Source organism: Sturnus vulgaris, chromosome 8 (genome assembly GCF_052056855.1).
Source record: "Sturnus vulgaris isolate bStuVul1 chromosome 8, bStuVul1.hap1, whole genome shotgun sequence".
Taxonomy (NCBI): domain Eukaryota; kingdom Metazoa; phylum Chordata; class Aves; order Passeriformes; family Sturnidae; genus Sturnus; species Sturnus vulgaris.
In genome coordinates, this window is record NC_142250.1 from 24,447,639 (window position 1) to 24,468,196 (window position 20,558).

A 20,558-nucleotide genomic window follows, 5' to 3' on the forward strand; every position below is an offset into this window, starting at 1 on the left:
AGGTAGTCCCCTCCACAGACTGTCTGACCTAGCTCAAGGGCAGACACAAGCTTAAATCTCCAGAGGGGAAGCAGCAGCAAAGGGAGGTGGTGACCTCACGCTAAGAAGCAGCTGGGATGACAATGGAACAATGCTGGGGAAGGGTTCTGGCAGACAAACAGGGCTGGCAGGACAGGGTCAGGGTGGCACTAGGAGCAGATTGGGGGTGTCCAGGCTACCCTTGACCACCCTGTGCCCATTCTGACATGGGAGCAGATACAGGACAGGCACAGGGACCTCTTGTGGCTATGGGTTACAGCCCTCTCCAGCCTGTCCCCAAGGCCAGAGGAAGGATGAAAAGGCTTTTATTGATAAATACAGACTATGTACAGAGGGGAGACATCTCCACCCAGCCCAGCACCCCACGGGTCTCCTGGCCAGGGGGAAGCCAGAGCCCAGTGGGTCACAGCCTCTCCTTGCCGGCACAGCCTGGCAGAGGAGCCCCGGAGACGTTTGGTCTCGAACCTCCTTCAGTAAACACGGCGCCTGCCCGTGTTTCCAGCCAAGGGGAGCCACCGTGGTGGCACAGCCCCATGCAGACCTTCCTGGGGGGGGTCACCTGTGTGGATGGCAGCCTCAGGGGGGAGCAGCAGAAGCTCCAGATGGGCTGGAACACAGCACAGAGAATCCCCAGAGGTGCCACTGTCCCCCAGCCCCCTGCCCTCTCCCCTCAACCAGTAGGGGGTGGCTCAGTTCCTGGGTGGAAGGGGTTGGTTGACAATCACTTGCACAACAAAATCCTTCTGGATCTTGGTCTCCTGCAGTCGTGTGCGGTCAGTGAGCAGCTTGCCTGAGAAGAACCACCGCTGCCAGGCCAGGTCAATGCCCTCCTGTGCCTGCAGCTGCTTTTTCAGCTGCCCGATGGTGTCACTCATACTGGCGCTGAGCCGCAGGTCCTTGCCGGTGGAGAGGCGCACCTTGAGGGTGAACTCCCGCCGGGCATTGGGCAGAGGTTCAGCTGGTTCCACCGCCTCCTCCTCGCTCCGCTCCAGGATCAGGTTCACGGGGGGTGCAAGGCAGTACACGGGCAGCTGGTAACGGTTGCCCAGCTCATCATAGCACTCCGTCAGGGACCCTGGGGACAGCAGGATAAGATGCTAAGGGTGGGAAAATGGGGACAGGGCCACCCTAAGCAGCATGGCACAGCCTGCCTTACTTCCCTTGGCTGGGTTGAGCTCTGGATGGCAGGGAGCTCCTTTTTTTCTCCAGCCTGGGACCTCCATGTGCACAGATATGGGGGACTCAGCACACACCCCACCCAAACCCCCAGTGCTGACCCTCACCATGGGGCAGGGTGATGCTGGCTCCATCGAGGATAGCCTGGGCCAGGCTGTGGTCATTGGCTTCTACAGCATAGGCAGCTGCCTTCAGGGCATCCCAGATCTCCTTGCGGCCTTCAAAGGCAGGTGCTGTATCCCAAAACTCATCCCGCTTGCTGCGCAGCTGCCCGTCTGTCATGGGGTAGTCACTCTTCCACTTGGGACACTCCTTCTTCAGGGGTTCATTGCGGCCTGCAAGTGAGGGGATATTCAGCCAAAGGACAGGGTTTCCCCTTGGGCCTGAGCCCCCCGCTTTCCTATACTCCCACTGGATAGGATAAGGATCACCCTATCCAGAGAAGAACAGCCCCCAGTGTAGCCAGGGGTAACTGGGCTAAAGCTAGCCCAGCCCAAGATCCCACTGGCCCCACAGCAGTTACTCCCCCCAGTGACACCCTTTGCCGTCAGAGGGGACAAGGAGTCTTGCTTCCTTGTTTAAGAGACCAGTCGCTGCCCCGTAGGGTGGCCACAGGGCCTCGGGGCCCTTTGAGGCAGAGCTGTATTTATAGCTTGGGGAATTAGCCAGGAAATAAGCTGGCGAGTCGGAATGAGAAGGAGATTACAAGGGATGAGTGGCAGCAAAGGGGGGTCAGGACTTCACCGTCCCCTCTGCCACCCCAGGATGACAGGGACCAGCTGCGGGCAAGACAGCAGGCACACAGCGTCCTGGGCATCAGGGGGACAAGAGGGCATTGCTGCCAGCTGCAGCTGCCCCAGCTATGGGCTGAACTGAGCTGGCTCTCCACAAAACAGGCCCTAGCCACATCCCCACAGACCTTCAGCAGCCAGCATTGCCCAGGGATCTGAGCCACCCCAATGCCAGTCCCAGATCATCATGCCCTCACAACACTGGGCTGTGAACCTGTGGGAACAGCCCTGTCCCATCGGCCCCACAGCCAGCCTGGACATGTGGGGCAGGAAGGAGTTGTCACTCCCAGCTGAACTGGAGACAATGCATAACAGCTCCTTCCTGTCACCCTGAGCTGGCCAGGCAGCACTCCTCCTGTAGGGACAGGATGAGGGGAAAGTAAGGCTCTAGCTGGGCAAGAAGATGCCTGTGCCCAAACAGTGACCTGCCAGGCAAGGCAATGCCACACAGCCCAGACACTGGAGACAGCCATCACTGCCAGCTCTGGGCTGAGCCAAATTCCCCAGGCAGCTGCTCCTGAGCAAGTGTATGGTGACATAAAGCACTACATGACCTTTTTGATTGTACCAGCTCTGCCTCACTCTACCCAAGACCACTGGAGCCAGCATAGCATCTGCTTTCCAGCAAGCATCCACCTCAGGGGTCCCCAAGGGGCACAGGTGCTCAGCTACCCCAGGGCTGGGCACTGAGCATCCCTGACAGGCAGCATCCTGCCACATCCCTGGAGGAGCAAGGCAGCCGGCTGCAGCCAGTGCTGCCAATTCAGCAGTCACGGTGCTGGTCCAGAGGGATTTGCAGCACCACAGGACACAGCAAGGTCAGAGGCAACACCTGCCCCAGGAGGGCAGTGGTGAAGTGTCCACAGCCAGCCTCAAGGACATGTCTGGGATCATGTCCCTACACTGCTGTGGCCACCAGGCTGGGGCACATGTCCTCACAGCCAGGATGCCTGGCCAGCACTTTCAGTCAGCACCATTCCCTCAGCACTGCCTGCAGCAAAGGGAAGAAAGAGGCTGGGCCAGGAGAGGCAGCAGGATTGGAGCTGTGGGGGTCAGCTGTGGCTGCCTCATGTGTACAGGCATGCCCAGCAGTCTTACACAGGTAGGCAGGGGCTTAAGCCTCATCTATTTATTGCTACCGCCCAGCCAGGCCTGCACCTTCTAATCACCTCCTACTGCTCTATTACTGGCCCCTTGTGCAACTCTCCATGGCAGCACCACCAGACAGGTCCATCCGCTCACTGTGCCCGGACTCGAGCCAACAGGATCTGGCTGGCAGTCGGCTGCCTCCTGCCCTGTGCCTGCAGCACCCTTCCCGTGGCTCAGCCCCCCGCGGTGCCTGGGTGAGGAACCCTCGGGCAGGAGGATGTGACCCAAAGGTTTCCCTGCCCTGGGCTTGCTCCCTGTCTGCAGTGCAGGAGCCTTAGGCAGCCCCAGCTGACAGGTCCTGGAGGCCCTGGAGAAGATGTCAGCCAGATGGCACACACCACTGCTTCCAGCAGTGCTGACTGGTCCACTCCCGAGCCAGGCGGGGTTGGGATGCTGTGTGCCACCGGCATCCCCAGCTCCCACTGCGGTAAGCTGGCCACCCCAGGTACAATGCTGTCACCTGCTGCTGGAAGCCCTCACAGGACCCCTCCACAAAGAGTCACAGCAAGCTCCCATGGGCTGGTGGCACCATGCAAGCAAAGGCAGGAACCAGCCAGGGTACTTGGCACAAGGGACAGCCCTGCTCTCCCAGGAAGGGACATACTGCAAGAAAGCAGCAGCAGCAACTGCTAGCAGGATACCAGGAAGGGACCATGACCCATCCCAGGAGAGCAAGTGGGGATGGAGACACAGGCTCTGCAGTCAGCTGCTACCTAGCACGGGAGGGGATCAGCCGATCCTAATGTTGGGATCTGACTCCGTGCCCCGTCAGAGCAGCTGGAGCTACAAGGCAATGGCCCCACATCCCGCCAAGCTCAGGGAACAGTCAGCCAGGGACCCCAGGCCTCACTGACACCCGCAAGAAGGCACTCTTGGGGGGGCAAAGTGTGTCAGGGTGGGGGGGGGGGGGGGCTATCACCTCAACCCATACCAGCAGGGCATCCCCGGGGGCAGTCTGGCACACCTGGAGCCCTGCGCGGTGGGAGCTGCTGCCCAGGGCACCGGCACTAGGCGGCACCTGGCCCAGCAGCCCCGGCCCCCTACACGTGCTGCCGGAGCGGCGGGCACTGTCCCACGGAAAACGCCCTTCCGTCCCTCATCCCAGCTGCAGGCGAGGGCCGGGGCGTCCCGTCCTGGGCACACGCTTCCTGCCCCTCCTCTCCCACCGCCCACTACTGCTCTGCCATAAACACGGTAATTTACCGGCTGCGACGGCACCGGCCGGGGAGGCGGCAAGGGAAAGGCGTGATTCATCCTACCAGCCCACGGCTTCTCCGCCGAAAGTCCACTGTACCGATCCCCGCGGCCTCCGGAACCCTCCGGCACGGCATCACGGGGAAGCGCCTCATGGCACCCGGGTGTTCGGCTACCGGTAACTCCGGGGGGCCGCGGGGCTGCACCGGCCCCACGGCGCCGCCGCTGCTCTCCGGACCGGCGCAGCCGCTCCCTGCCCTACCCTGTTCCCGAAGCCCCGGGGCAGCGGGAACTGGGTCGCGCCCGTCGGCAGCGGCCAGCTGTACGGGACAGCACCGACCCCGAGCAGGCAGGACCCTGCCGTTCGCAGGATGCGCCGTGCCGGGGGACGCTGCCGAGCCCAGACCGGGGGCATCCACCACCCTGAAGTGCTCTCAGGACAGCACTTCCAGGGAAAAGCCGGGAACTGGCAGGGCTCGGCTGGACGCGCTGCGCACCCCAGCCCTGACCCCGCAAAGCCTCCGAGGCGCCGGGACAGGAGCCACGGCTCCTGTCCGCCCCCGAGGCCGCGCACCGAACCGGGATCCCCGGGGTCCGGAAACCCGGAGGACACAGACCGGCTCCTGGGGCTGTGCGAGAGGGAAGTTGTGCCCTGGCAGACTGCGCCCCTCCGGTGTCCACATTCCTCCCACGCCACCCCCAGGGAGACACGGGACCTTCCCCCCGCCCCAGTGCCCGCGACCGCGGGGGTGCCCAACCGGGACGATCTCCGCTCACCTGCTCGCTTGCGGGTGTTGCCGCCGGCAGCGGGCCGCTCCCGGCGCTGCCGCCCCACGCAGCCGCCCATGGCGGGGCCGACCGGCGGCGCTCGGCATCGGGGCCGCGCCGGCTCCGCGCGGGGCCCGGTGTGCGCGCGGGACCGCCCCGCCCCCGGGGGCACGTGACCGCCGGCACCGCCCCCGCGCACGCGCAGGCGGGGTAGGGGGGCCGGGCCGCGGCCCTGCGCGCGGGTGTCATGGCGGCGGCCGAGGGGGAGGCCCTCGCCACCTCTGTCCGGGACTTCGTGTCCGGGCAGCAGGATAGCCGCGCCGCGGAGGTGGCGGCAGGTACCGCGCGTGGGCGGGGCGGGGCGGGGCGGGACTGAGTGTGGGCACGGCGGCGGGGCCGGCCTGGGCCTGGGGCGGGCGTGGGCACGGGCGGGTTTGTGGCGATGTGGGGAGGGGTTTGGGAAGAAGCGTGGGGCTGCGGGGCCGGGGCCGGGGCTGGGGTTGGGCTGGGCTAGACTAGGCTGAACTCAGCGTGGTAGGGCAGGGTAGGGTAGGGTGTGGAGGCGCAGGACAGAGCGTGTCTGTGGGTTATGAGGCTGCCGTGCGGGGCAGGACACGTGGGAATGGATTGGGTAGGGTAGGGTAGGGTAGGGTAGGGTAGGGTAGGGCCTGCAGCTCGGAGCTGCCCAGGAGATGTGCAGTAAGAGTGGGATAGCCATGAGGATGAGGGGCTCCTGGAGCGAGGCAGTTGTGGGTGGCAGAGAAATCGACAGTGGGAAGAGCACTTATGGCCTTGCCAGAGGGACCGTGGGAGGTGACAGTTGCAGACTGCCCTCACTGTGGTTTCTCCCCCTTTCCTAGCAGGGCTTGAGGCATTTGTTTTCGTCCGGTAATTTATCCATCTCCTGGGAACTACAGTTGGGTGACTTTGTTGCATTAGGGAAGTTACAGGTTCAGAAATGTGGCTTTCTAAGGATAAGATGGTACTTTGGTGTTTGTTGGCAGAGGCTTCAGCATGTTTTGGGAAGGAGCTCGGAGAGCTGAGAGGGGCTATCTGTATATGTTACATTACACAGATAGGTAGCTTATAGACCTTTCCCAAGGCCTGATGGCTTGTGAACTGCTCTGTATTGTCTTGGTGATGAGATGAGCTGGCAAAACATGAAGGTAACCCGGTGGTCCATGTAACACAGAGTGAAAAAAATGCCAAGCAAATTTGGAGGAATTCACTAAATTGTGACATTCAAGATGTTGCAGAAGGGTTGCACAGTCTCTGACATTTCAGATAGATGGGGAAGGATAACCTTACAGCTGCTGTTGTCACCTGATGCCACCTTACAGAAGTGCTTGGAGACAGCTTTGTCTCTTGGAAGACATACAAAGAGAATTGCTCCCCCCAGCTCTTTTCAGCCCTGTAGCTCTTTTGACAAATACACCTTCACCAAACAGTGGGGCTGGCAAGAGTCCTTGAGCTCCTCTGACCTCATACAGAACCACACATCAGAAAGGATTAAATTGCACTGTGTATCCTTGAGCAAAAGGGAGGTCTTTTCTAAGCTCATGGCCATTGTGCAATTGCTGTAACAAAACATTGAGCTTCCCCAGTTTGTTGCTGAGGACTAAAATGAGCGTAACTGGGCAAGTGGCAGAAAGGCCTTGGTGCTGTCACAGGCAGGTTGGGCTGGGTCGGTGGGTGGCAGGAGGAGGCTGAATTAATCTTTCTTAAAAAGTGGGGATAGAAAGATACTGCTGTTACAGAATCTATTACATATTCCCAGTGAACATTGTGTTCATATTTTGACGGTGTGGGGGAAACAAGAACGGAAGGCCTTCAGAAGTGACTAATACCTAGAAGGACGCTGAAGGGGGGACAGACCTGTCAGGAAAGAGAGCACATTGTTCAGAGTAGCAGTCCAGCACAGGGTGGACGGCTTGCTTCTGTTAAGTCTCTGGGAACTACAAGAATCCCAGAATAGAAAGGCAGCCCCTCCTGGTAAAGAGACTCAACGTGCCTGATTTAACCTTGGGGCATGTGTGCTGCTGCCAGATGTGGAGGCAGCAGTTTCAGGGGCTCACCACTGTGCCTGCCATGCTGATGAGGCAGGTCCAATTAGCTATGCTGGTGCTCATGCTGTGGCCTGTGCAGTGCTGGCCACAAGCATGCTATGCTCGCAGGCTGTGCCAGGGAGGGGTGGCCACACCGTGTGAGGTGAAGCTGGTCACAGCTGGGTCCCCGAGAACAGAGGGAGCTCCCTTGCTGAGCTGAGCAAAGGAGCTGCTGACCTCTCTGCTGCTGATCACGGGGAGTATCAGTACCTGGCTGTGGTTTGGCCATCACACTGCAGCTCTTTCGTGTTGAGTAGGGAACCAGAAGCTTTGTGTAGAGCTGCTTTCAGTCTCTGCAGACACACAGAGGCAGAGCACCTGGCCGCAGAGATGGCATTTGCCTCGGACTTTTTCTGTGATGGTGCAGAGGCACAAGGGCTCTTCATGAGCTTGCAGATCGAGATACCAGGATGCTGGATGTAGAGGGGCCATGCAAGCTCTCTCTGCAGCCCACTCTGCTTTGGCTGGTGCACAGCATTTGCTTGTTGTTTCACTGTTGTTATTCTGCAAGAAATTTTGCCAGCACGTTATGGCTGTCTCTGCGGGCACCCCCTGTTCAGTCTGTGCCCGTCAATTCCAAGACCTGCTGGGCTATTTTTCCAGGCAGTTCTCTTATCTGTTCTGTTTCTCAGTTCAGGCTCCCTCTCCCTGCTGTGCCAGGCAGGATTGAAAGCTCTGTCTCTGGAGTCAGGACTGCCTGCTGTCAGAACACACTGTCAGAAAACACTATCATCCCATCCCTAGAGACAGCTCTATGATGAACAGTGTGTCTTAATACTGGAATTAAGAGACAGTAAATGCTTGCAACAGCAGAAGATATTAGCTGGAACAAGGCCTGGGAAAGCTTTTAATGAAACCTTTGGGCTTCTGAGAGGGTGAGTGCCCTGTCAGTCGTGTAGGTTCAGCAGGGCAGAGAGGTGAGCAGGTCCCTCCAGAGTGCCCAGAAGTGCCCCTTGGCAAAGACAGTGAGTCCAACTGACTGCCAGGTGATTTGGGTGTTTTTTCTGTGAAGGAATGCTGTTTTGTCTAGGCAGAGTGAGGGGTGCTGTTTGTTTTCCAGCAATGTCACTTGACACCTGAGCTGCAGCTTAGGGGTCTGAAGGAAAGGCAGTCCCTTGCCTGCCACCCCATGTCTGAGCAGAGGGTGTACACAGATCTGTCCTTCTGGGGAGGTGCCACATTGGCAACGGGTGGCAGGAATAGAGAACCTGCCCTACTGCCAAGGTTCTTGTAATGTGCAGCAAGCAGGTCCTTACTGAAGCCTTCTGAGAAGTGACTCTTCCCCCAGTCAATTTGCAAGAATACAGAGGGAGGAGGTGAATGAGGCAACCTGGCAAGGAATCTGAGTCAGAGTTGGAAATAGACTCCAGGAATCCCAGCATTTTATCTTCCTCTGACCACAAAACTGCCTTTCTCCCTGCCCTCCATCTTGGAAGAAGTTTGTGCAGTTCTTGCTCAGCACAGCATGGAGATGATGGAGCCAAGGTGGGAAGCTGACTGATCACTAGTGTCTGTGCTGCTTGTTCAGCCAGTTTTCCCTCAGGAAGCACCTGGAGGGCTGCCCTCTGTCTCCTCACAGCATGCTCACATTAGAGAAGGGGGTTTTAGTATCTCAGTGAAGTGGAGCACAGCAAGACTTCTCTTAGAAGCCACACATACAGCCACGCTGCAGGGAGAGGGTGAGGCAAACTGCAGGCAAGTTCTCCTCTGGCTGTCTCCTCTCAGTCTCAGAGGTTTTTGCAGGCTGGGCTGCAGGCAGCTCTATCAGTTAAGTGCATATGGCTCCTTTGGTGCTTAGTGAGGAATTAGCACCAACCAGCCTTTCCCACTGTGGTGCTGAGATGCTTCCCAGCATCCATCTCCAAATATAATATCTGCATGATCTCTCTGGTTCACTCTCTTTACCTCCTTTCTCCAGGGGTGAAAGATGGAAGGTGGACAGTGCTGCAGCTTGTGGAAGCCCTGGGGTAAGAAAAGCCTTATGCAAGTTATACATCGGGTAAGGGCCTTGCAGGGGATGTTCCCACAAGGCATACTTAGAAGGACAAGTTTGCTCATCCAGGATGACCTTCAGCACTGGATGACACATTGCAGTGGACAGGATGTTTTCTGTTCACAGCATGTGAGTGCAGTGCAGTGCAGTGCTTTGCACTCTCTGGACGTGGAACTCTTTGGGAAAGAGCAAGGCTGGAGCAGCTTCTTGGTGCTCTCCCAAGGAGAGATGTTGTGGCAGGCAGCAAGCTGCAGGGCATTTTCAGTTGGGGCTGTCCCCAGCAGGAGCTGCCTGAGCACACAGGTGCACAACACCATGTCAGAAGTTGGCTGGCACTCAGTTTCTGCTTTTGTCTCCAAACTGTCATGGCCTAGGCTCATTTCCTCCAAGGTGGCAGCTGGGTTTGCCTCATTGTAAGAGGCTTTACCCTTTTTGACCCTTGTGATCTTGGGAGCATGGTGCAAGAGCAATTTATTTGGTCTGACTTGAGAGCTTGGATTTCTTTCTGCATGATTCTGAGGCTGAGTGCACACATGCAGCACAGACAGGGGGAGAGGAATCTGTTTTCACTCTGCCAGCAAGTCAGTCATGATTGAGCCCACAGAGTAGCATCTCTTTGTTTTTGTAATGTGCCTGCTCAGGACATGCTTCCTGCTTAGATGAACCTGCTCACAACAGGCTTCTTGGGCTTTCCCCCCTCTTGGCCTAGGTTTTGTCTGGAGAACACAGATCCTCGGATGCGAGGGCGAGGCATTCAGCTGTTGTCACAAGTCCTGATCCAGTGTTATTCCCTGCTCCAGGAGAAGGAAGGTAAGGGCTTTTCTGGCCCTTGAGTGTCTGGCTGGGGACAAAGCCTGTGTCATTAAAGTGTCTGTCCTGCAATTGGCAAAGGGATTGATTTAACTGTGACAACTTTGTACATGCCCCTAAGAGTCAAAGTCCAAGGAGGGCATGAGGCTTTGTGCTGCAGCCTTTGTGCCAACCTCACCACACAATTCACTGTCACTGTCTGAACACACCAAATCCCTGGACAGCTGGGCCCCTGACAGTGTGTGGGTGTTGCACACCCAGGTGTGCTCAGTGCCACGTGGGACATGCTGGGGATACATCTGTATGTCAGAATCCTTGGGTGTTGATTCAGAGCAGGAAGACTGTCCATCACACACCAAGTCACACTGCAGCCCTGCAGCCTGATCAGGTTAATTCAGGAGGAGGCCTGGGGAGGAGGGGAGGTCAGCACAAGGATGAGAATGGAGTGAGGGACCGGAGTGGGGAGGGGAAGATGCCCATGGAGGCAAGGAGAAGGTCTGCCTCTGTTAAATGCCCCATAGCAGCTTGTTGGCAGCAGGGAAAGCCAGTAAGTGCTAGCAAGCTTTGGCTTGGGGGCCTTGCAGATGGGAAGCTGAACTTATGCCAGCAGCCTGGCTAGACAGGGGGCCTAGCTAGTAAGTAAGGTGGAGGATGGAAGTAGAAGATGCTTAGTCCTTGTAATTTGGCTCTCTTTGACTGGAGCCAGGCAGGGCTGAGAGCAGCTGTGTATAGAACTTTATCTACTGCAGTAGCTGGAGCCAGGTGTGATGACTGATGGGAACTGGGGTGCTCTGGAAGGGCAGCCAGAAGTGGGGAGGTTCAGTGGGGATACTTGAAGGAGAAAAGGGGCTCTCTGAGCAAGGGGAGTGAGCTGTGTTAGAGGCTCGTGTCCCTGCTCACGCAGGTGGTTTCTCAAGCGCTGTGTCAGGCTGCCTTCTGGGGGGCTGAGTTTCTGCAGCAGCTGTGGGCACAGGATGCTGCTAGCCGGCTCTTCCAGTCTGCTTCCTGCTACCACTCCCCAGGGCTGGGGTGTGCAGGCGCCCATGGCCGTGACTCAGGGGCCAGGAACGTGTTGTTGAGCCAAGCTCGAGGAAGCCAGAACTCCTGCCCCAGCCCTGTGCCTCACCCCATAACATCCTCCAGCCTTCATTGAGCAGACTGCCACTCGACTGCTGGTGTCTGCATTTACATGTCTGGACAGGCCAGGGCAAATGCCTCTTGGGTAGCTCCAGCACTTCTGCAGCAGCCAGAGGTGGCTGCTGCCCTGCTGCAGTTAGGTGTGGGTTACTTACAAGGAGAGGCTAAAGGTATTGGAGCCAGGTGGGTGAACCCAACAACAACAGTTTTTCCCATTCACCAGTGCAAGATGTGCTCACTCAATCCATCACCTTGTGGTCGAGCTGGGGCCAGCACCCAGTAGCTGCGTTTCCTAGGGCTAACACATACTGGTGTCTGTTTCTGACAGTGCTGCATCTGGTCCTGTTCTATGAGAGCCGGCTGCAGGATCATCACCTGGTGATTCCCTCGGTGCTCCAGGGACTCCGAGCACTGGTGAGCTCGCAGCCCCAGCCTGCAGTGCTGGGATGCATTCCAGAGCAGTGTCAGGGAGGTGCAACACCTGGGTATGGGTTGGAGTGGTGTGTTGAGCAGGGCCTGGCTGGGCCTGGCTGTCAGCCTATCTGGCAGCATTGCCCTGTCTCTTCTCTTCTCCTGCTGTGCCTCTTTCAGAGGAGCTGGGGACAGGAGACTGCCTTGATTTCCTGCCCTATGTTGGTACTGGGGCAAGGATTCCCTGGCCACCCTGGGGAGCAGCACAGATGATGGGTATCTTGTCCTGTTCTGTCTGGGGAGGGGATGGTGAGCTCTCTATTGTGGAAGAGGATCCTGCAGGCATATGCTGCACAGAGGCAGGAGCTCTGTTATGTGGCTGCCATCATGGTATTCTATTCTTGCTTTTCCTGTCCCCAGAGCATGTGTGAAGTGCTGTCCCCAGGGCTAGCAGTATCTGTGCTCAAAGCCATCTTCCAAGAGGTACATGTGCAGGTGAGCATTGTGATTTCCCATCTTCCTGTCCTTGATCTCTGCTCCCTGTGTGTCTGAGAATGGCCTGCCTGCCCTGAGGACTGGCCACATTCAGCACAGTGCAGTGCTTCTGCAGAACTTAGAGACAGCTTGGCTCACTGCAAGAGAGACTGTGAGAGACAGACAGCAGCCAAGAATCCTGTTTGGCCTTTGCCCTCTCTTTTCTCAGCCCTAGGGAAATTACTTCCTTCTCCAGGCTGTGTTTAAGTGCCCCCAGTCCAATTGTCCTCACATTTAAGATTGTTTTTGCTGGCAGTACCTTGGGCAGCGTGCATGGCCCTGGTGTGACTGATAGTGCATTCATGCAGTGATGGGACAGTCATGTACATGTGCCATTGCATAGGCATGTGCACACTTTGCATGTGATAAATGAGATCTCTGTGCCAGGAAGCAGCAGCTGAGCTGCTGGGGGTCCTGCTCTCTCTCTCAAGGGCATGTGCTGCCCGTGGTGTAGTGGGTAGCTGTGCTGTCATGTGTAGAGAATGGTTTTGATTGGTCTGCTCCTCTCTTCAGTCCTTGATGCAGCTGGACCGCCACACAGTCTACAGCATCATCACCAACTTCATGAACACCAGGGAGGAAGGTGAGGGGGCAGATGCCAGAGCCACTCTGGGATTGTTGAGGCTGGGAAAATTACTTACTTTTACCTTCTCCAAGGGCTCTGTGGCTCTGCCTGGGAAATTTGGAAAAGGACTGTGGGGCTGGGGCAACTCGGCTGATTTAATGCCGTGTTGTGAGGTCTGATGTCCTGCACCGGCTCACGCTCCTTCTTTCTGCAGAGCTGAAAGGCCTGGGTGCCAACTTCACCTTCGGCTTCATCCAGGTCATGGATGGGGAGAAGGATCCCCGCAATCTGCTGGTGGCCTTCCAGATTGTGCATGATCTCATTGCCAAGGACTATGCCCTGGGTGAGCCTAAACCTGCCATGCAGAGCTGATTGGGAAACGTCCCTTTTCTTTGAGCCATTGGAGGGATGGCTCTAGGGTCTGACCAGGCCTGAGGTGATCCCTAACATGCTTTAAAAGTTGCAGAGCCCACTGCTGTGGATGCTAAACATAGCTGCTGTGCATTTTTTTGCCCAATATCTTTGCTCACCCCCTCTCTCCTCTGTCTGCAGGTCCCTTTGTGGAGGAGCTGTTTGAAGTTACATCCTGCTACTTCCCTGTTGATTTTACTCCAGTGAGTGAGTCTGCCATGTGCCACAGCCTATTCTTTATTTCTTTCTGGCGTTTTCTTAGGGGATTGTGTCCCCTCCAAGGAGTGGGATGAGAGGGTGGTCGAGGATCTTAGCTGGGCATTGTTTAGCTGTTGAGCTGTTGTACTCAAGCTGACAGGCTGGGGCCAAGCTAGCTGCAGTGACTGGCACTGCTGCTGCCTTGCTGGAGATGAAGTGATGCAGCCTCAGCTGGTGGCTGGGTTAGGATGTTTCCTGACTGGTGGGTGACCTGCTCTCTGCTTCTTTTCCAGCCCCCCAATGATCCTCATGGCATCCAGAGGGAAGACCTGATCCTGAGCCTCCGGGCTGTACTGGCCTCCACAACCCAATTTGCTGAGGTAGAAAGCTCCTTGGGGATTCTTGAGTGCCTCCCTGTTCCCTGAGCACAGGCTGCCTTTCATAGTGCTGCAGCTCCTGCTGTGACTCTGTGGGATGAGAACAACTGGGACCAGGAGCTTACACTTGGGCATCCCTGTCTCCTGGTGGGGAGGGTACTGTCTGACACTCTGGGAAGGGGCTGCCTATTGCTGCTACCCCTTCACCTCTCCTGGCAGAGGCTGAACTTGCAGCCTTGCAGGGCCATGGACAAGGTGGTGCAAGGGATGGGCTGAATTAAAATGCTTCTCTCTGCAGTTTCTTCTCCCTCTGCTTATTGAGAAGTTGGACTCAGAACTGCAGAGTGCCAAGCTTGACTCGCTGCAGACTCTGGTAAGGAGAGCCCTTCTCCCTGCCACCCAGAGACTCTCTCTTGCAGAGCCACAATTTCCAGAGTCCTGGTTTGGCCTGCATCACTTTTTCCAGTTTTTCTTGAGTTATTTGTGCAGCTCAGCATGAGCTTGTCAGGATGGCCAGTGTCCTGGCACCGTGTCCTCCTGGTACTGGCTTCTCTGTGATGCTTTCTCCTGGCTCCCTCTTGCAGACTGCCTGCTGTGCCATCTACGGGCAGAAGGAGCTGCAGGAATTCCTTCCCAGCCTCTGGTCATCCCTGCGAAGAGAGGTGAGTACTGCAGGGCTCCACCATGGCTGAGCTTCTACTGAGCAGGAGTTCTCAGTTAGACCGGGTGGGCCCCATATCTGCCAGCAGCCTGGACCTGTGACCTTGGACTGCCCAAGCTGTAAAGTGGACGGGACAGACCAGCCCTATCAGCCTGTCCATGTGGCTTGAGTGTGCCGTGCTGCATGTTCAAATCACGTGGGAAATGAGGCAGGAGCCTGAGCCCTTCAGCCTGCGTTGGGAGCCTGAAGGCTGTGGTTGTTGTCGGCGTGGAGTTCAGCTCCTCCTATGGCCTTTCCTCCAGGTGTTCCAGACAGCGAGTGAGAAGATTGAGACGGAATGCCTGGCTGCACTGCATGCTCTCTCTGCCTGCCTCTCCCGCTCCGTGCTCAGCTCTGATTCTGAGGATCTGCTGGATTCCTTCCTCAGCAGCATCCTGCAAGGTAGTTAACAGGGACCTGCCCCACGGAGCCAGGCCTGAAAGCATGCTCCTAGGCAGACATCTGCCTTCCTCTTCTCTTTCAAGCCTCTTCTCTTTCTAGTCCTCACAGCAACTTTTGGCTTTTCCAAGGTAATTGGCTGCAGGAAGGGAGGACAAGGGGATTGAGTTGCTTCCATCTCTGCTGGAACTGCACTGTCTGTGCGCTTGGAGTTGTGGGAAGCTGCTCAGTTGAGGAGGCTGTGCTGCAGCTCAGAGCTGCACCCTGGCAGCACGTCCCAGCCCTGCTATCAGCTGTGTCCCCGCACGCAAAGCAGAGGAGCTCTGCGCCGGTGCAGCTGACGCCCAGCCTATCTCAGATTGCAGGCACCATCTGTGCGAGCCCGACATGAAGCTGGTGTGGCCCAGTGCCAAACTCTTGCAGGCAGCAGCGGGTGCCTCCCTCCGCACCTACCACTGCATCACCCGCAGCGTCCTGCCCCTGCTGCTGGAGCAGTACACCAAGCACACGCAGGTGAGGGGCACCCGCTGGCTCCACAGGGCCTGGGGGCAGCGGGTTATCTAAGAAGACGTCCTTCCCTGGCTGTGGGGAGAGACCCTTTAGGCATCCTGTGGCCTCAAAGTGCTGGGCTGAGGTGCAGCTCTGTCCCAGCAGTAACGGTGATCTGGGTTACACCTTTGTGTCCCTGCAGAGCAGCCAGAGGAGGACAATCCTGGAAATGCTGCTAGGCTTCATGGAATTGCAGCAGAAGTGGGGATATGTGGAAGAAGGTGAGGGTGGCTGGTCCCTCTGGAGGCACCTGTGTCCCAAGGGCTGCTGGTTCTGACCTCACTTTCCTGTATGCTGACAGACAAGGAAAACTCACTGGCCAGTAGTGTGGCACGTGTGAGTCCCTGCCATGTCCCAGGGACCCTGCATGATTGGGTATCAAATGCAGCATCCCAGAAAGGGTCTGTCAAGTGCCATGATGGTGGCTGTGTGGTGACAGCCAGACTCAGGCAGTGATTCTGTGCCCCTCTCTCCAGATGAGAGCACTCTGCTGTCGCTCCGAGCCCCAGTTTGCTCTGTGGTGTTCTCAGCACTGCTGGATCCTAGTGTGCAGCTGCAGTTGGTTGGGATCAAGGCACTGACTGTCCTGGGCTCCCTGCAAGGTTGGTGCCTTTATTCTTATGAGACAGAGGAAGGTGTCACTCCCTTGTGAGAGACACAGTGGCTACTGGGACATCCTTGCCTGCTGCCTGTAAGTGCACAGGAATAGCAGCAGCATGTTCTATCCAAGCCATGAGCTCCAGGGACATTTGGTCTCTCTCTTGCCTGTTTGTGCAAGGCACTTTGTATCTCTGGTATTTGGTATGCTGCTGCATTGCTGCTGGCTTGGATGATGGGGAAGGATCCTGTCCAGCACACCAACATCTTTGCCTTTGGCCAAGGGTAGGATTCCTCTCTGGCTCTTGTTCCAGGCTTCCTGTCTTCCTCTGATCTGGAGCTGGTTGTGGATCACTTAATCCGTCTTGCTCTGCATGAGGAAGATTCCCAGAGCAGGTGAGGGGTGGGCTGGCATCATGGCGGTCACCCACACTCTGGGAGGAGAAACAAAGCCTGGCTTTGCTGCAGAGAGGGGCTGTAGTCTGAGGGAAGGCACAGGAACTTGTGCCTTCTTGTTCTCTGAACAAGAAGACTACATGGGGTAAACCAGACAGTTCTTGGGCTGGAAATAAGAAACTCTGAGCCTATCAAAGCAGGGTGCTCTGCTCTGTGTACCTGAAGGGTGAAAAAGGCAAATTACTGAGAAACTGGGTTCTGGAGATACCTTCTGGCCCGGTCTGTGCAGCTGGTGTACAAGCAGCCCTGAATTTGCAGTCCTTGCATGGCCTTTCACACTCTCTTTCCCCTTGGCAGTGAAGCAGCAATGGAAGCAGCTGGGTCCCTGGCCCCCACCTACCCAAAGGTTTTCTCTGGACGCATGGTACCCAGGCTTGAAGAGGAGCTGCAGTCAGGTAGGGCTGGGAAAGGAGTGGTGACTGGTTTTGGGGTAAAGCTTTTCCCATCCCCATTGGCTCCTGCCAGGCAGTGAGGCTGTGTTATGGTTGGTGGCTGTCTTTGGGGGATTCCCAGCACAGGCACCGTGTGCTGGCACAGGGAAGGCTGCTTGGTCTGGTAGCCAGCCTGTACGTGGTGAAGATCACCGTTGTGGGAAGGAGCTGCCCAGCTGCAGAGCAGGCAGAGTGCCTTGAGCCTGGCATGGGCTGGGTCTGCTGTGCTGCTTCACCCCATCTGCCCTGGCAGGATCTGGGCCCTGATTTCCCTTGGTGGGGGGACTGTCCCCAGGTCCCTCTCTGAGGTGTGTTTCCTCTTCAGAGCGGGAGGAGAGCTACCACAACCACCACGCCTTGCAGCAGCGCTGCCTGCAGGCCCTGGCAGCCGTGTCAACCCACACCAGCATCGTGAGGGAGACTGTCCCTGTCCTGCTACAGCATCTCCAGAAGATGCAGAAAGGTAATGGAGCTGCTGCAGGCAGCTCCACAGAGCATTTGGGTAGGAACTGCCTGTTACTGGTGATGGCTGGGAAAAAACTGGTATGGCAGTGGTACAAGGGACCCACATCTGGGCTGTGTGTCCCACTGGTGGAGTGGGAGTCAGAGGAGCTGCATTGTCCCAGGATCCTGATGCAGATCAGGGGGGCTGATGTTGAGGTTGTTTGACTTGGTGGTGACTGTGCTCTGCAGGGACCGAGGCTAGGAACACCAAAGACATGGTCTCTGTGTGCCAGAGCCTGCACCGTGTGGCCCTGCAGTGCCAACAGGATGCTGAGGGCTGCTGGTACTTCCACCAGACGGTGGTGCCGTGCCTGCTGGCCATGGCCGTGCAGGCAGCCATGCCAGGTAAGTGCAGGGCTGGAGTGGGAGAGGGGAGAGCTCTCGAGGGTCCCTGATCCTGCAGTCAGTGCTGCTGCTGATGCCTTTTGGTACCCGTGGCTCTCAGGAGTGGGATGCACTGCTCCCTGCCCTTGTCCTAGAGCCCTGCCCCACTCTGGTGTGGGTTCAGGGGGCTGTGCCTGCCTCCTCCCTCTGAACAGCAGACTCCAGCAAGTTCCATTCCTCCCACCAACTGCAGAGAGCACGCATACACTGCCAGGCAAGACATTGCTGGAGGAAGAGGTGCTGGCTGCCATGATCCCAGTCATCAGTGCTGCCACCACTCACCTGAGCCCTGAGTGAGTGAAGCTAGGGCAGGAAGCTGGGTGCTCCATCATGGGGAGGGAGCAGGCTGCATGCCCCCTGCTGCTATCTGTACAGGGTGACCCTGTTCCTCCTGGGAGGTCTCCGATGACCCTTCTAGAGAAGCACATTACAATGTCTTTTTTTCTCCTAGGCTGGCTGCCCAGAGTGTGTCTCATGTGGTGCCCCTCTTTCTGGATGGAGAGGTCTCCTTCCTACCCCAAAACAGTTTTCCCTGCTCCTTCCAGCCTTTTGGGGTATGTTTAGTGATGGGGGCTGGAGCACCAGAATGAGCTGGGAATGAGGATGTTGACACAGACTGGCAGCAAGGACTGTGATGACATGGACACTGTTATTCCCTTTCAGGATGGGGAGTGCTTGGAGGCACAGAGATGCCTGGTTGCCCTCCTCATGGCCTTCGTCTGTTCCTTGCCCCGTGATGTACGTTGATAGAGAGCAGGGTGGAGAGGAGCCCTGCCCAAGCACCCTCCAGCCTCTGTCCGCACCAACTCCATGGACAGACAGAGGGAGCAGCTGCAGCCCTGGGCCATAACACATTCTGTATCTCTTCCAGGTGGCAATTCCTCAGCAGGAACGGCTGCTCCGGGAGCTGCTGGCATTGAGCTGTTCCTGCAACTGTCCCTTCACGGCCACCACAGCTGCCAAGAGCTTTGCAGGGCTGGTGAATAAGCACCCAGCAGGTAAGGGGCTGGGGCAGATGCCAGGTGTCCCTGCCCACTGCTGACAGGGGGAAAGGCTCAGCTTGTCCCTTCCATCCCCAGGGCAGCAGCTGGATGAAATCCTGCAGCTTGCAGTGAACAGGATGGAGTCCAGCCTCGTGGAGGGGCCCTGCCGAATGCAGGCACTTACCTTGCTGCTCTGGGTAAGACCTGCCCTGGATGAGTGAGGCAGGGCGGCTGGGGGACCCAGCCTGGCATTGACTGTTCTGCCTGCACAGGTGACCAAAGCCTTGGTGCTGCGCTACCACCCCCTGAGCTCCTGCCTGACAGACAAGGTAGGTGGTGGTGGGGCTGAGTGATGTCTAAGAAACCTGCTTTGCTCCCCCATGGCTGACTGGGGACCCCGAGCAGCAGGACTCCGTCTCAGGGCTCTCTCCCTCACAGCTGCTGGGCCTACTGGGTGATACAGAGCTGGGCCCTGCCGCAGCTGATGGCTTCTCCCTGCTCATGGCCGAGTCCCCGGACGTGCTGCACAAGGGCTGCCATGCTGATGTGCGCATCATGTTCCGCCAGCGCTTCTTCACTGACAACGTCCCCAAGCTGGTGCAAGGCTTCCACGGGGCTGGCCCCGGTGAGTGGCCACCCCCAGCCTAGCCTCACCACTCCTGACCCTTTAACCAGGGGACCTGACCAGCATCCCATCCTTCTGCAGGCTGCTTGTAACCATCTCTGCTCTCCACAGATGTGAAGGCCAATTACCTGAAGGGCCTGTCCCATGTGCTCAACCACCTCCCCAAACCTGTGCTGGTGACAGAACTGCCTTCGGTAGGTGTCAGCCTGGGTGGCAGGCAGGGTGAGCTGTGACATTGTGGAGTGCATGGTTTGGGGTTCTCATGACTGACTTCTGTGTTCTCCCTCTCTCTGCAGCTGCTTTCCCTCCTGCTTGAGGCCTTGTCCTGCTCGGATCGTGTAGTACAGCTCTCTACACTAAGCTGCCTCCACCCATTGCTGCTCGAAGCTCCCCAGATCATGAGCCTGCATGTCGACACACTGGTCACCAAGTTCCTCAACCTCACCTCTAGCCCCACCATGGTGCGTAACCCCTTCCTTCCTCCCCTCCATGCACCCCCTCTCTCCTGCCCCTTGTGCTGCCCTCATCCCTGTCTGTTCCAGGCTGTCCGCATTGCTGCCCTGCGCTGTGCCCATGCCCTCACCAGTCTGCCCACAACAGTGGTAAGTGGTTCTGCAGCAACCTGCTCCTGCATGTAGAGGGGCATGGGGGTCCCAAACCTCCTGGGGAGCAGCCAGCATCCATTTATTTCTCTCACAAAGAGCCCCTTCTGTACTACAGCTGCTCCCATACAAAGGCCGAGTTATCCGGGCACTGGCCAAGCCTTTGGACGACAAAAAGAGGCTGGTGCGAAAGGAAGCAGTGGCAGCACGTGGAGAATGGTGAGGGTGTAGAAGTACGGTGAGGGGATGCCAGTGTACAGGGGACAATGGCTGATAGCACCATCTCTGTCCCTGCAGGTTCCTGCTTGGGAGCCCAGGCAGGTGAATGCCCTGTGTCCCCTCCCTGTGTTGACCAACAACTTGCTAGCCACCAAGTCATCCCACCAATGCCACGGACCTTCTGGATCCTCGGAGCCCAGGACTGCCCTGAGTGCTTAGGGCTGGAGCGTGCAGGCCAGCAGACAACACCCCTCACTGAAGTCCCTTCCCAGCACCCATAGCAGGGAAGGAGTTGTGCTGCTTATGGCTTGCCCACCCTCTGCTGCAGCCAGGGACAGCGATGGACAGCCCCTGCCACATGTGAGTGGAGAGGACAGGTCTGTGCACACGTGTAGTGTGTGACAACCCATGTGCCAGAAGAATAAATATATCTGTTTTGATAATGCTCTGA

General features: G+C 57.5%; 2 protein-coding genes across 2 annotated transcripts; one reads left to right on the top strand and one right to left on the bottom strand.

Moving 5' to 3' along the window:
* Positions 1–279: 279 nt before the first annotated feature.
* UBTD1 (ubiquitin domain containing 1) lies at positions 280–5,285 on the bottom strand. The gene is made up of 3 exons (XM_014885970.2): positions 5,127–5,285; positions 1,323–1,550; positions 280–1,114 (listed from the first exon to the last, which is right to left on the bottom strand). The coding sequence occupies exons 1-3, from the start codon at positions 5,194–5,196 to the stop codon at positions 729–731; spliced, it is 684 nt and encodes a 227-aa protein (XP_014741456.1). The 5' UTR covers positions 5,197–5,285; the 3' UTR covers positions 280–728.
* A 50-nt stretch (positions 5,286–5,335) lies between these two features.
* On the top strand, positions 5,336–20,550 carry MMS19 (MMS19 cytosolic iron-sulfur assembly component). The gene is made up of 31 exons (XM_014885963.2): positions 5,336–5,455; positions 9,141–9,189; positions 9,925–10,025; positions 11,491–11,576; positions 11,994–12,068; positions 12,621–12,690; positions 12,887–13,015; positions 13,225–13,286; positions 13,575–13,661; positions 13,957–14,031; positions 14,243–14,320; positions 14,622–14,760; positions 15,116–15,270; positions 15,449–15,527; positions 15,783–15,908; positions 16,218–16,299; positions 16,657–16,754; positions 17,116–17,253; positions 17,484–17,639; positions 17,872–17,971; positions 18,130–18,232; positions 18,342–18,416; positions 18,550–18,676; positions 18,758–18,858; positions 18,934–18,990; positions 19,100–19,286; positions 19,398–19,480; positions 19,583–19,747; positions 19,829–19,888; positions 20,007–20,107; positions 20,186–20,550. The coding sequence occupies exons 1-31, from the start codon at positions 5,365–5,367 to the stop codon at positions 20,211–20,213; spliced, it is 3,063 nt and encodes a 1,020-aa protein (XP_014741449.2). The 5' UTR covers positions 5,336–5,364; the 3' UTR covers positions 20,214–20,550.
* Positions 20,551–20,558: the final 8 nt, after the last annotated feature.

Excerpts from the sequence above, each read along its gene's own strand:
- UBTD1 (XM_014885970.2), bottom strand. The coding sequence starts at position 5,196 with ATGGGCGGCTGCGTGGGGCGGCAGCGCCGGGAGCGGCCCGCTGCCGGC. Across the intron at positions 1,551-5,126 it reads CAACACCCGCAAGCGAGCAG|GCCGCAATGAACCCCTGAAG; the intron begins GTGAGCGGAGAT and ends CCTCACTTGCAG. Across the intron at positions 1,115-1,322 it reads CAGCATCACCCTGCCCCATG|GGTCCCTGACGGAGTGCTAT; the intron begins GTGAGGGTCAGC and ends TGCTGTCCCCAG.
- MMS19 (XM_014885963.2), top strand. The coding sequence starts at position 5,365 with ATGGCGGCGGCCGAGGGGGAGGCCCTCGCCACCTCTGTCCGGGACTTC. Across the intron at positions 9,190-9,924 it reads CAGCTTGTGGAAGCCCTGGG|GTTTTGTCTGGAGAACACAG; the intron begins GTAAGAAAAGCC and ends CTCTTGGCCTAG. Across the intron at positions 19,748-19,828 it reads TCACCTCTAGCCCCACCATG|GCTGTCCGCATTGCTGCCCT; the intron begins GTGCGTAACCCC and ends TGTCTGTTCCAG.